The 15,257-nt window shown below is 37.4% G+C and overlaps 1 protein-coding gene across 1 annotated transcript in view; it reads right to left on the bottom strand.

The window, feature by feature from the left end:
- LOC122838567 overlaps window positions 1-14,784 on the bottom strand; it is a 58,519-nt gene extending 43,735 nt beyond the window's left edge. The window contains exons 1-16 of the mRNA XM_044129307.1: window positions 14,761-14,784; window positions 14,590-14,690; window positions 14,485-14,506; window positions 14,082-14,342; window positions 13,660-13,920; window positions 12,443-12,712; window positions 10,958-11,221; window positions 7,541-7,659; window positions 6,155-6,296; window positions 5,655-5,918; window positions 5,306-5,566; window positions 4,414-4,677; window positions 2,915-3,172; window positions 2,554-2,814; window positions 1,054-1,317; window positions 274-534 (exon numbers count right to left, since the gene is read on the bottom strand). Coding sequence (XP_043985242.1) covers window positions 274-534; window positions 1,054-1,317; window positions 2,554-2,814; window positions 2,915-3,172; window positions 4,414-4,677; window positions 5,306-5,566; window positions 5,655-5,918; window positions 6,155-6,296; window positions 7,541-7,659; window positions 10,958-11,221; window positions 12,443-12,712; window positions 13,660-13,920; window positions 14,082-14,342; window positions 14,485-14,506; window positions 14,590-14,643 — 3,226 coding nt within the window. The 5' untranslated portion in view covers window positions 14,644-14,690; window positions 14,761-14,784. The remainder of the gene's footprint in view (window positions 1-273; window positions 535-1,053; window positions 1,318-2,553; window positions 2,815-2,914; window positions 3,173-4,413; window positions 4,678-5,305; window positions 5,567-5,654; window positions 5,919-6,154; window positions 6,297-7,540; window positions 7,660-10,957; window positions 11,222-12,442; window positions 12,713-13,659; window positions 13,921-14,081; window positions 14,343-14,484; window positions 14,507-14,589; window positions 14,691-14,760) is intronic.
- Between the last annotated feature and the right edge of the window lie 473 nt (window positions 14,785-15,257).

Genomic DNA, 15,257 nt, shown 5'->3' with positions numbered 1-15,257 from the left:
CGTAGTATGAAATCGGGAGGCAGCTTCTCCACATCGTCTGACATATTTTCCTTCTCCGTCTCATATGGGTCGATCCTGACAGCAGCCATTTTGTTCATGTATCTTTTTTTAAACATTTTGTCAAGAGTGTCCACATATTTTCTTTTTGTTGGTCTCGTTAGCCAAAGGTCCGCTGTGCTTTGGCCTTGCCTACTAGGATGGCGTGGATCACTTTGGGTTCAGAGTTGTAGTAACTTTGTATTGGGTGGGAATGGTTCTGATTGGTGAACGTACCTGCGTTCACAACCTGCTGGACGCTGCTCCGGCCTTCACATGTGCTGCTGATGGGCTTCACGCTCACCGTGTAGCGTTGACCGCACTGCAAGCCGGCTAAAGTGCATCTGTAGTCGTCGGTGAAGCAGCGGAGCACGGAGCCGCTAGCAGACACGGCGCTGGTGCTGTAGTTGACCGGCAGGGATCCAGGCGTCCAGCTGACGCTCAGATCGTTGGTGCTGCAGTTCAGCTGGGTGATTACGCCCTGAACAGCACATGGGGCTGAAGAAGACGTAGGAATAACATTTTTATTTGTGTAGTTAGTGGTAACCTCTGCTTGTCAATCAGTATACTGGTCAATATTATGAATTGGCCTGTCACAATAACAAATGTTGGTGTGGCATAAATTGTGCCAGAAGTTATTAGAATAAATGATAATATTGTTTTTCTGAGACATTTTAAAGTAAATTAGTTGTAACAATGCAAGAAGACAAGACCAAAGATTAATAAACTTTTAATTCTAATGAACATTTAACTGGAAGAGATATTAAATATCCAAAAATAAATGAACAAAACAACACAAAAATTAATTATTACGTTTCTGTAAACATAATTGCCCTTCAAAAATCTTTTATCAGAATAGAAACTATCATGCTAATTTTAACTTATACAGCAATTAGTTAATTAATTCTTTATTTTGACAAGCTAACTTCTAGGTAAAGTAAATAGGAGAGACCCAGAAAAATTCATTTGAAAATTAAAAAGTTAAAACTAAAAAATAAAGACTTTTGTGTTTCTCACCAGTTGTGAGATTGACTGGTTGGCTGTCTGCAGTTCGACAGTCACCGTCTGACGCCGACACGGTGAAGCTGTACTGTTTGCCACACTGCAGGCCCTTCAGCTGGCATCCTAGCGTCAGGCCAGGGTCACAGGTCACCGTGTGTCCGTCCAAGCTGCTGGCCTTTCCGGTGTAGGACGCAGCGTTGGGGCTGCTGCCCCAGCTTAACTTGGCAGAGTTATCAGAGCAGTTAATGGAGGCAGCGAGCTGAGACGGAGGGCAAGGCTCTGCAGGGAAAAAAGTTACAGCGATTAATGTTAATTAGTTTGCAGCAAATATAAATCTGAAAAGTGTGGTGTGCATTTTGTCAGCCATTAAGTCGATGCTTGTAGAAGCTTTGCCACAGTTGTAGCCCAACACAGAAAGTTTTGCACAATCGTCACTGAATTATTACTGTAATTGTTTGGAAATATTCTACGGATGTTTAAAATCAGCAGTTATTATGCTGGTTCTAGGAACCAATGGAGCTGCTGGACTCTGTGACCGCTGCCAGACTTTTAACAATCTTCACCAACTTGTACAGAAAGCACCAGCGAACAGAGTTTTTCAAGTCTTACCACATTCTGATATGGCTGAAAAACTTTACTAGTGTTTCATATCAGTTGATATTGAGAATTATTGATTTGTTTTTTGTTTGTTTGTTTTAAATATTTGAAATACAACCAAACTGGTGGCATGACCTTTCCTATTTTATCCACAGTTTTCTCTCCTTGCTGTTGTTTATTTTCAAGCAGTTATGAGGCACATTGGCAAAACCTGAATCTGCTGCTGCACAAGTTACTCAGGAGGTTGTTGCTAGGCAACCGAAGAATATGTGTGTGTTAATTTATGCGACCAACTTTCTAAATCTCACAGTGAGAGATTGTGTCCAAACTTTTTGTCAAACCATCAGTTCAAAATTACTCACAGGACAATAAAATGATAAAAAAAAATCATCCAAAAAATAAAGTAGTCCAATTTTCTTTTCTTTTTTTGAAGTTAATGGATGTTACTAATTGTAGATCTAAAACATTAAAATGATTTTGCTCGTTTGCTGTGTTAAAAAAGGCATCTAGTTTTCACATTCTTTTGGGCTCGATTGAACAAATTTACTCTCAGTTGCAAGAAGAGGATTTGGGTCACTTTGTCTCAAAACAGCTTTTACTGAGTTAAATAAACTCAGTAAAAGCTGATTTGGGTCCAGCAATGCCGACATTTTAGTAAAAGTTTCTGGATAAACGTTGTTTGTCTTACTATAAAAAAATCTGAGTTCTACTTTATATTTTCCATTGTAAGAATATTATGTCAGTCATAGTTTTACCCTGATTAAAAATAATCATTCTTGAAATAAATAATCAATCATTCTTGAACTTCAGTTGGGGGCCGCACCAAACAAGTCTAAAGACCACAAATGGCCCGCGGGCCGCACTTTGGACACTTAGAAAAAGGTAAATTTATATAATCTGATCTCTACAAATACACACCTATGCTGAGTTTCACTGGTGTGCTCCTCATGCTGCTGCACAAGTCGTCCATGGCGACCACGCTGACGTTGTAAATATTGCTGCACTTTACGCCGTCCAGCCGGCACGATGTTTCCGTGGAGACGCACGTCAAACGGCTGCCTTGCTCGTCCACCGCTGTCACGGTGTAGTTCTGGGCTCCGCGGCTCGACTGCCACGCCACATCCACAAACTTCTGCCCACAGGTTCTGCTTGCCAACACGTTAGTGGGGACGCACGGCGCTGTGGGAGTAAAACCTCGACTTAACCCCAATCTGGCCCACCATGAGGAATAAGGAGGCATTCATTTACACATTTGGCACCAAACTAAGGCTTTACTCACCTTCTTTGAAGTATGCTTGTGAAGAAAAGCTGACACAGCTCTGGTTGAAGGACATCACCTTCACTGTGTACTGCTGCCCACAGCCCTGTGAGCCAATCAGCAGCCTGGGTTGTGTGGTGTTGTACTGGGTCGCCGTCTTGTTTGGTCCTGAGATTACGGCGATGTAGCCCTCTGCTTTTCTCTGCGCCTCCCAGCTGATGTTCACAGCACCGGAGGCACAGTTCAAGTTCACCTGGACGTTAGACGGACCGCAAGGAACTGCACAGAAAGGAGAAGAGCGACGTGAAATGAGTTTAAGTGTGGATCCTGAGTGATTAAAATAAGTCTGCATTGCAAAAACTCAAAATGTTATCATAAATTTGGTCTAGTTTCTATTGCAAATATCTTAGATCAATTGAAATAAGACAAAAGTTACTAGCAAGTAACTTTTCACCAACATATAGGAGCTTGTTTTGAGTCAATAACTCCTTAAGGACTCCTTCCATTCACAAATAACTTCACTTATAATAAGACATTAACCCCATTTTATAAAAGAAATAATCTGTCAGTGGAACCAGGACTTTAATCTCAAAGGATTAAAGTCAGAATTCTGAGATTTAAGATAAAATTCAGAGAAAAATAGAGAATTCTGAGATTAAAATCCAAATTCTGAGAAGAACTTCAGAATTTTGAAATTAAAGTCAGAATTATGAGATCAAAGTCAGAATCTCCTTCCATACAAAAGAGATCATGATGTACATGTCCGGTAACAAAAGTCTCCACTTTTCAAATGTTGTTTGTTTGTTCTCAGCCAGATCTAGAGAAATTCATCCATGCGTTTATCTTCAGCCACATTGATTATTGTAACAGCGTCTTCACAGGTCTGTCCAACAAATCAATCAAACACCTGCAGCTGATCCAGAATGCTGCTGCTTGCGTTCTGACTAAAACCAGGAAGATAGAGCACATAACACCAGTTTTAAAGTCTCTCCACTGGCTCCCTGTCGCTCAAAGAATAGACTTTAAAATACTGTTGTTAGTTTATAAATCACTGAATGGTTTAGCACCACAATACATTAAAGATCTGCTGCTGTTGTATCAACCTTCCAGACCTGTCAGGTTCTAGTTCTGGTTCTGCTTTGCATCCCCAGAACCAGAACCAAACGAGGAGAAGCAGCATTCAGCATCTATGCACCAAAGATCTGGAACAAACTTCCAGAAAACTGTAAAACAGCTGAAGCACTGACTTCCTTTAAATCTCAACTAAAAACCCACTTGTTTAGAGTTTTATTTGAAACGTAATCAATTGCAAATTTATTGACGGAATCTGACTTAATGTTGTGTTTTTATTGTTGATTCTATGTTGCATTGAGTTTTTGTGTTTGATTTGATGTAAAGCACTTTGAAATGCCTTGCTGCTGAAATGTGCTTTACAAATAAAGTTTGATTTGATTTGATTTTCTGTGACCACAGCTTCATGTTTGTAGCTGATGTTGTTCCGTAGCTGACGTTGCTCCTACCAGACTCCATGGAGATGGGCTGAGACGGGATGCTGGAGCAGCTGGTATCGTCGTTGTGAAACACGGAGACGCTGTAGACGCGGCCGCATCTCAGGTTGGGAACTTTACAGCTGGTTGTGTTGGAGCTGCAGCTGAGCGATTCATAAACTTCATCAGTGATGGTGGCAGTGAAGGAGTTTATGGGCGAGCTCCACTTCCAGGAAATCAGAGCTGCGTTGGAGGCACAGTCCAGGGCGGTGGCGACGTTGTCTGGAGCGCAGGCGGCTGGAACGGACATCGGATTCAAAACCTTACTTTTCAAACATTCACAAAAAAAGCCTTTTTAGCCCACAGCAAACGGGAAAACAGCACAGAATAAACTGAGAGGAACAACTCAAAACCACTCCTGATTCCCCGTTTTCCCCTCTCTCTCTGTGTCGGCTTTAGGCGACGCGCAGGGCAGTTGCCGTAGCAACCGACTGACACACACAACTTCACTAACTGACAGAGCAAAAAATTTGCCCAGCTGTATCAGGACTCAGCACTAATAAACATTTGCCTCACAAAAAATACAGAAGAGGATCAGGGCGACTGGAAAAAGAAGAACTTTGACATTTTTTCCTCAGAATTCTGTTTTTAAATTCAGAATTCAGACTTTAAAGGAAAACTGAAGGAATTCTGAATTCTTAGCTTCCAGTCAGAATCCTGAAATTGAAGTCAGAATTCAGATAAAAAAAGGTTGATTATTTTTTCCAGGGGCCTTTATCCTCTTCTGTAGAAATGTGACTCCCTTGGACCTTGTTTCTGGTTATCAGAGTGTTGACAATTAATACCAAAGCACTGAATCCCTTTCTCTTTTATTTTTAGAAAGTGTGCACCAGCATACCGTTGCTCAGCTCCTCTGTTACAGTACCTGTCTGTAAGGTGACCATCTCGCTCTCTGAGCTGTTGCAGATGAAGTTCGAGGCGATGACGTAGACGGTGTAGTTGCTGCTGCACTTCAAGCCGGTGATGGTGCAGGATGGAGAAATGGAGTTGCAGCTGCTGATCACATTGTCACTGGACTTTGCAATAGCAGTGTAGAAAAGCGTTCCACTGTTCATCTTCCACGACACCCTGATGGAGTTGGACCCGCAGTCCTTCGTAGCCAACACATTCTGGGGGACGCATGGGACTGAAAGAGAGGCAACAAATTACATCCAGTCTGTTATTTTTACACTTGTCCCATAAAAACTGGTGTGTAAAACAAGTTTTCACCTCACCTGTCTCAGCAGGAAAACCCAAATTTGTAGCACTGGCACATTCGTTGTCGTATGCAGTGATGGTCATGGTCAGCTGATCTCCACAGAGGACGCCCTCCATGGCGCAGCTGTTGGACTGTGAGCTGCAGTTGTAGTTGCTGTTAAGGACATTTCCCTGAGCCTCAACGTTGTAGCGCAAGGCGCCCTCAGCGTGGTCCCACTTGCTGACCAGACCGTTATTGCTGCAGCTGGCATAAGTCTGCAAATTCTGGGGAATGCATGGCGCTGGAGAAAAAAAACAATACATTACAGGTTATTTCTTCAAATTTAAAATGGGATCGGATTAATTGATTGTTGAAATAATCATCCACCAATTTAGTAACTGGTCAATCGTTAACTGGAGTGTAGATGTACTGCTGTGTGATGTCACACATGCAAAATCGCACCCATGAAAGCGTTCAGAATGGAACACACAACTGTCTGTTTCTGTTCATATATTTGTAAATGTCAGTGTTTTTTACCTGTTTGAACGTCAACAGTCGAGCTAACGCCACTCTTGCAGCCCTTTGTGATGGAGAGTACGGTGAACTGATACCGTCGACCACATGTCGTTTGTGTGAAGTAGCATGAGTTGTCTTCGGTCAGGCAGTTCAAGACCTCTCCCTGGACACAGAAGAAATGGGAACAAGGTGTATTCATGCTCCACTAAAGAAAAAAAATATTTTAACGTGGAAAACATTTTATTGGTATATCTTTAATGCATTAATAAGTAAACATATTTGTGTTTGAACAACTCTAGACCATAACCAGAGGCTCCCCCTGCTGTTACTGTCAATTAACTACAACAAAAGAGTTGTAATATTTTTTAAAGAAGCATTTTTTAAACGACTCCCACTATGCACATAAATACAGTCATGATTTCATGCAACTAAACTCAATTTGTTGCATTTATGAATTTCAGTTGCTATTTATTTATCTAAGGCATTTGAAGCAACAAGTTCTTTAGCTCATTCATAAAATATGCAAGTAAATTTGATATATGCAGTTGGAAACAGCCAGGATTCTGTATTGCCAATATATATTTTTAAATTTTATTGAAATTAATTGTACTCAACGTCTTACAGAAGAAGACTAGTGCCACGAAAAAAAAAGTTTTTCTTTTTCTAAAATTCTGACTAATATCAGAACTGTCTTTTTTCCGAAAAAAAAATACTTTTTTCAAAATTCTGAAAAAAGAAAAGATGAATTAATTTTTTTTTCAGTGGTCCACAAAAAAATTATAATATTGACTCAATTAGCTAAATGTACAGGAACGTCTTCAAAAATGTAGCTCTGACTTGTTTGATTAGGTGTGACATCATGAGATTCCAATATTTCATTTTTTCACAAAATTCAGTTTTGTTTTGTTTTGTTTGAGAGGCTGAATTTTTGGATATTATATGTCAGATATTAACAAGAAATAAGACTGAAAATACTTCATTTCTGAAATCGATGGCAAAAAATATTCACAATATTCAAATGATTTGTACCTGTTTAATTTATAAGTAAATTTCATGCCTTTTTTCTCCAGTAGCAGTCACTGATCGCGTACACTTAGTAATTTCAAAAGACCGACTAATTTAAAATTCATAAATATTCGACTGCAAGAAGAAGTTACACTGGTGCACATTTAACGATTCTTGCTAACCGCCAACAAAAATCAAGAAGGAAGAAGAAGAAGAATGAGGATGAGAAGAAGAAGAAGTTCCACCGGCCGTTAGCTTCTGGCTAACAAAGTTAGCTAGCAAATTTTGCCACCAACTTCGCCACCGCACTGCCGTTCCCACCGGACCAAACTTCTTCTGTTTAAAAAAAAAAATAAACCCGAAATCAAACATCGAATAAAATAAAAATCTATTTTATTTTACCTTTGAGTCAACTGCCCGGGCCATGTAGAAATCTATGTCGCTTGTGTGATTCCATGAGAAGATAATAACGTTGCTGCTACATTCTCGCAACAACATCGGGTTGCCAGGAGGGCAGGGAACTGGACAGAAAGAGATATCAAATTGTTAAATACTTTATAAAGTTACCAAATGAAGAATAGGTGATTAATGTATAACAGAAGAAGTAAAAAAAATACCAGTAATTATGATTAAATGTCACAATCAAAGGGAAATGTCTCATATCTCTTTTTAGGTTAAAACGCCCTGATACAGATAGCTACGTTTCCCTGCATTCAAGTTTTATAAAAGCACAAGTCTATTATGAAGAGAAAGAACACAAAACAATGTGATATTGAGTGAAGCTGAAAGGGAGACCCATTTTTTAAGAAGATAATTCAAACATGGACATGAACCTGCACGGATTTGAAAGATGAAACCTGTAAACAAGTATTCCCCAAAGTATTGAGACTCATTTTAAAGAATTTCATTTTTCAAATTTTACGTCTTATATTTGAGAGAAAATATTTTAATAAGTATTTTTTTAAATTAAAGTTTATGATTACTACCGGATATAAAACATTTGAAAGATGTTTAACTTGAAAATGAAAGTCACATTACATTGAAAAATAATCTTTTAGTTATGTAATTAAACTTCACTGCAAAAATACAAACTCTTATCAGGTATTTTTGTGTAGTTTCTAGTGTAAATATCTTAGCACACTTGAAATAAAATAAAGCTAATTTACAGGATTCTTTTACACAACATAGAGGAGCTTGTTTTAAATAAATAATTCCTTATTGTTGATTTAAAAAAAGTACTAATTCCACTGGCATATTATTTCACTTACAACATGAAAAAATATCTTGCTATGAGTAAAATGATCTTGCTGCAAAGTTGCTTGTCTTAATTAAAGTGTACCAAGATATTTGCATTAGAAACTAGATTTTGTTTTTTGCTAATAATACTTTCTACTAAGCAACACAATAAAATCTGCTAAAAAATAGTTTGAACATGAGGAATATCGTCCTCTAAAAGAGCAAACTAACCATTGCATTAGATTAATATTTACCTTATTCACACATGTTGCAACACAGGATACAAAAACATGCCACTAAGCCTTCTGGGAAATAGTAAGCACTAACTTAAAAACCCTTGTGTAAATTAATAAAAAGTTAACACAGCCTCTTACAAACTCACACATTCAAGAAGAGTAGAAGTTAGCAGACACAACTAAATGTTTTACAGTGAAGTCTTAATTTTTCTCTATTGTTCATCAAGCAGACTGAAAAGATAATTGGCGTCATGCGTGACCTGCGTGGGTGAGGCAGGACAGCGAGTCTGAGCCAGAATGTTCAAAAGAAAGGAGCGACATATGAGATGAAAGCATTTAACAAAAAGAGACACCTGGGTGGAGCAGTAAAAAAATATCACCATCGAAGAATTTGAAAGAACATCCCCATTCATTTCACCGGCGCTTAGCGGTTAGGTTACATCTTTTTATTGCTACATTATGACCCAATTAATTCTTATGGATGAGGTTACAGTTCTCTGCTGCCTGTGTCAGTTCACATATTTAACAAGAAATTGATTAGATGGGGGTCAGATGGGGGTCTTTTCACTTCGCTGTACACAAGCAGGCAGGTTACCAGACATTTAAATCAGAATGATTATTGGATGTCTTATTCAGTTTCTTTATGTGTATACCGGAGTTATTTTTTTCTGGCACTCAGGATTTCTGTAGGAAAATGTAAAATTTCAGAGATTTCACCTGTTTTTATGTTATAAAATCTAGAGAAAAAAATCAGCCTGACCAGTGATATTGTGGTTTATTACCATTTTTCATTTTTTATCTATTAATTAGTCAACATTTTACTTGTTTATTTTGGTCACTTTAATCTTTCCATGTTCAAGTCAATGCTACAAAAACAACTAAAAAAAACAAAGAAAAAAACTAAACTAAACAAAAAGAGAGAAAAAAGGAAAGAAAATTAATTCAGAAATATATAAATAATATTTCAATTCCTGTCAATGACAAGAACACAAAGTGTAGAGCAAAACATGTCTATTTTATGGTAACTCCAATTTTTGTAATTTTATTTTTTGGGCTTAATGTAACAGTTTCTTCTTATAGCACAGTGCTTTTCAAAGTAAGGGCCACTGGAGGGCGGTAAGGGGGCCTCGGAAATTTGGAGGGGAAAAAATTATGCAATACATTTTTAAAATTATGTATATATTTAAATCATACAATCTGATCTATTTTTTCAATCATTATTCTAAAATATCGGTTAAAATAAACGTTATTTGTCATGTTCATATTGGCTATGCTAGCTGGAGGCGCCACCACTCGAGCTAGCATAGCAGTCTGAAAATTAAAATGTTTTTGTCAATAAAAAAACAGAAGGAAGGAGCCACTACTGACTAAAATCACTACATATGAGGCTGCATTAATGCCAAACTGATGTAACAATTAATGAATAATGAAATAAAAAGAGGAAAAAAACTGCAAAAAACCCAATTTTTATTCACATATTTTATAACATTGTCTGAGGGAGTGCAATTGAGGCTCCTGGCTAGATGCTAATGCTGTTTGTTTCCAGATCAGCTGCCCATTATTTTTCTGAGTTACTTTTTCACTCAGAAGTCAGAACATGAACCACAGAATAATTTAAAATTTTATTCCAAGTTTGTGAAATTTGTGGTTGGTGAACAAAAAAATACTACTAGAAAGTAACATAATCAATCAAGAAAGATCTGTTTGCACTACCTCTCATACACATGGCAGCCATATTGGATTTTGAGGTAAACACCAACAGACTTTCCATGTTAGAATTCAAGCTTTAGGAGAGAAAATGTGATTTTCTTCCGACTTTGGAGTACAGTTGAAATGCTTACACTACAAAAACACAAAATCTTTAAGCTTTTTAAGCTTTTTAGTCTAGCTTCTAGAGAAAATATGTTAGTACACTTGAAATAAGACAAAACTAACTTACACACAACTTTTGAATAAGATGTAGGAGCTTGTTTTAAGTAAATGAGTCAATAATTCTAAAACTGGCAGATTATTTAATTTAAGACATTCCTTACATATTGTAAATAAAATAATCTCCCTGTAGAACTGGTACTTTTTCATCAATATTAATGAAATGTTGATTTAAAACTAGCTTTTTTATCTTGCTGAAATGTTAATTCAAGTGTACCAAAATATTTGTACTAGACACTAGACCAAAAATATTTGAGGTTATTTATTTGGTGTTTTTGCAGTGCAGTGTGTTGGGGGCATGCTATGCTAGAGAAACACCAGTACCATAAGGTGTTTATATAAAACAAATGCATGTCTATGTGTCTCAGGACGAGACTGAGATTTACTTTATGTGTTTTTCTGCTGTTTTGTGGCTCACCGGTCTGGAACGTAGCTGAAGTGGCGTTGACCAGGTTCTTGCAGTTGTTTGACACGGGTGTGACCTGCATCTTGTACTGTTGGCCACATCTCAGTCCGTTGATGGTGCAGCTGGTGCTCTGGCTCGTGCATTGCATCTCTGATCCGTTTCCGTCCACTGCCGTGGCGATGTAGGAGTTGGCTCCAGAGACAGGCGACCAAGAAGCTACGGCGGAGTTTGTGGTGCAGGAGTAATCCACCGATACAGACGACACTGGTGTCAACTCTGTGAAAGGTTGAATATGAGAAATTTTATTTATTTGGGGTATTTTTCACATGAGAAAACCTCCTATACTAAGAAAGTGTAAAATTTGACCAAATATTATTGGTCTAGTTTCTACTGCAAATATCTCAGTACCCTTGAAATAAGATAAAACCAAACTACAGGTAACTTTTCAGCAAGAAGTAGGAGCTTGTTTCCGGTAAATAATTCCTTAATATTGATTTGATAAAAGGGCTAGTTCCACTGGCAGATTATTTCACTTATAACAAGTAAAATATTATCATCAATATTAAGGAATTACTGAACTAAAACAAGCTTCTTGTTTTAGAAAAACTACCTGTAAGTTAGTTTTGTCTTATTTCAATTGTATTAAGATATTTGAAATAGAAATTACTCCAAAAACACTTAGTCAAATTTTGTATTTTTGCAGTGTGAAAGCTTCCCCCCATTACATTGAATTATTAGAACATGCTTTTCTTCCTTGTAAGTGTAAATTAATCCCTATTTTCTGTACATTTGAGAGGCTTTTGGTCATCAGACTGCTGGAAAAAAGGCATATTTGAGCTGCAAAAACAAAAAACCTTACTATGAATTTCTGTTTAGTTTCTAGTGCATTTCAATATCTTAGTACATTAGAAATAAGGTCCAATTTCCAAGCATGGTTTCAGTAAGATATCAGAGCTTTTATAAGTAAATGATTCCTTAGTTAATGATGAAAAAGTTCTAATTCCACTTTATGAAAAGACATTTTTCCAGTTTCATAAGTGAAATATTCTGCCAGCTGAATGTTTTCCTCAGTATTAAGGAATTATTGACTTAAAGCAGCTCTTATATTGTGTTTAAATGTTCCTTGTAAAATAGTTTTGTCTTATTTTCAATGAACTAAGATATTTGCAATAGAAACTAGAGAAAAATACTTGGCAAGACCTTGAATTTTTGCAGTCTGAATAGTTCAGAAACAAGGCAGAATTACTGATTAGATAATCATTGGCTCAAATTTGACCCTCTTTTATAAGGTAAAAGAAAAATTGCCTTTGGATTAATTTCTTTCAGGGAATTTTTTTATATGACACCCTCAATAACAAGAAAAGATGCTGGAGGATCTGGATCCTGTTTACCCTGAGGATCATCTTCTGCATGTCTGAAAGGCTGGCCTGAGAGAGAATAGCTGACCTAGATCTTTATCCAGAAGTTACTGATACAGCTTTGGCTCTGGAAACTCACTGTTGGTGCTGTAGTTGCGGTTTGTGGGCTCGCTCAGCACCAGGAACTTGCTGTACGAGCACACGGACACCAGATAGTTGGAGCATGGGCGGATGCCGTTGATGTCCAGGTTGGTGTTGGTGACATTGTACACAGAAGGCTTCATGGTGGGTTCATCGAGGTTCCGAATGGTGACCAGGTACATCAGGACGTTGGCCACCGGCGTCCACGTAACTCTCACTGTTTCCACACTGGTTTGTGTTGCTTCAACCGCAACAGGAGGCTGCACCACTAAAAGACATAACAGATCGCAGAAATCCTCATTTATTATTAGATTATGACACATTATTCCTCCTCAATACATTTTAAAATGACTTATATCACTTATAGTGACTTATTAAAATAATATTTAACAAATCAAGTGGAGCATAGGAAAAGCTGTCATACTTCACTTCTGACAGTAAATCTGCTGTGTAGTGAAATTTGAGTCAGCTTTATCGTTAGAAACAAATAATAAAGTTATGCTGGTTTTTACATGATGTGTTTTCAGAATATTTAAGCAGCTTGTGTAACTTTGATAACTCCAGAGTTGAACCAAACAAAATACCAAACAAATTCCAATTGGAACGAGAATAACACTGGTGGGAAGGAAAACTGACACTCCTGCGTCATTGGTGACTTGGACAAGTTGGACACCATCTTTGTGCTTTAGTAGACCATGTAATATGAACAAAGTGCAGTTATTTTATTTTTTACTGAACTTTAAAACTATTGATATTTGAAGCATATCCAAATACGGTACAGATTTAAGGAATTAGATGTTGTACGTAGGACTTGGCATGACAAAATGCCTAATCACAAATAACTATGATCAGCATTAAAGACAAGAAATCTCACTCTGGGCATCCTGAATTAGGATTATTCAGTTTAAGATTATTTTAATCCTGTTCTACCTTTGATAAAACCATCTAAATGTTAGGTAGGAGAGTTTTTTCCAACCAAAACATTAAAAGCACTGAAAGCAGAAAACTCGTTAAGCATCACACCAGCGTTGAATCCAAACTAAATTCAAAAAGAAACCTAATATAAATCCATGTAAACAGACATAATCTCCATGATGATCAGAGTTTTGTTGCCTCTTATCTTCCTGTTTCTAATTTGGACACAAATAAAGATCTCTTAATTCAATCACTAACAACTTGTCTTCAGTAAAACAGATTAGATTTTTTCAAACTCACACGTTGTGATGGTCCTGACGTTGCTTCTGCTTCCCAAGCCTGCCTGGTTAGCCGTAAAAACGTAGCAGTCGTAGTTGGTGGTGGGCCGCAGGTTTGTCACCGTGGCTGTGGTGTTGGTGTAGGTGAAGTTTAGCATGTTCCCTGTAGCCTGGGAGAACACCTGCAGGATGTAGCTCTGCGCAGACGGTACTGCTGCCCATCTTACAGTAATGGAGGTACTTGACTGTGACCAGCCATCTAAAATTTGTGATGCCTCAGGCACTGCGAGTGAGAAATAGAGAAAATAAAAGCTTTATATGCACCAAAATGTTTAATTTAAAAGAGAATATTAAAACTTTCTCATCTAAAAGCCTAGTATTTTATTTATCTGTTTAATATGTGAGATATCAAGCAAAAATAAAAATATTCCCTGTTGGGTTTACCTGAGAGTACCGTTGCTGACGTCACGCAGCTCACACTTAAAAAATTTATCACTTTAAGAGTCACATTGTACTCAGTTCCAGGACTGAGACCCAGGATGTTCCTCTCAGTCACCTGCGCCCCTGATACAAGGACAATCGGCGCCATATCTGTCGAGTTTCTCCTTCTGGTGTCCAACATATAGCTTGTTGCTCCTGGAAAACTCTCCCATTTTACGAAAATGGAAGTGGCAGATGTTGACCTTACTGATAAAATTTTACACGCTGAAAATGAAGAAGTATGAAGCAGTAAAGTTAATAAACCACAACATGTATAATGGAAAAACAACAGTTTTACCTGTACATATTCATCTTTCTAAATTCCATTTTTGGGCTTGAAATTGTGAGACTATTTTTTTTTTCTTACCTCCTGCACTACAATGATGTATCTGTAAACAGCAAAAATAATTACATGATATGATTTAAATTTCAGCAATAAATTACAATACATTCAGATTAAACATAGATTTACCTGTGTGAGAGAAACCAAAGCTAAAGAAAATCCTATGGCTCCCAGCAATCCCATCTTTCACACTGAGACTGGGATTAAAATCTCCTTAATGTATAAGGGAGCTAAACACAAAAGATGCGCAGGATTCTTAAGAGCTTTGATTTAAGACGGGTGAGAACCAATCATATTTACCTGATGAGGAGAGGCGGTCCAACCTGCAGACTGAGGCAGTCACAGCTTCAGTGGGAGGGATGGATGCTAGTTGGATAAGTTTAGCTAACACTTATGTACCAGCTTGCACAACCAGTGATATAATGTTAAAATGGATCCCCATCTTTTCTAAATGTTTCTATCCATTTATTGTTTTACAACTTTTTTTAACTATTCGTTATTTGATAGTGTTACATTTTAATACCCTATCACTATTTTAGTCTAGAAAACACTTGAAAAGTCAAAAGGTTGCTAGAATTTTTTTTTGACAATTTCATTTCTTCACTTTAAGAAATAAGAAATTTTTTCTTATTTTTTCCAGAAAAAACAAGGAGATATCTATTATTTTTAGAAAACAAGAAAACAAATCTTCTGTTCCCTTTGCACTCCAAAAGTTGAAAAAAAAAATTGCATGAAAAAAATAAGGAAATTTTTAGAATAATCTCAGAAATTTTTTACAAATAACTTTTTCAAAGTTG

The sequence above is a fragment of the Gambusia affinis genome, linkage group LG10 (genome assembly GCF_019740435.1).
Source record: "Gambusia affinis linkage group LG10, SWU_Gaff_1.0, whole genome shotgun sequence".
NCBI lineage: Eukaryota > Metazoa > Chordata > Actinopteri > Cyprinodontiformes > Poeciliidae > Gambusia > Gambusia affinis.
Note: the sequence above shows the minus strand (reverse complement) of the source record. Positions and strands in the feature narration are given on the sequence as shown.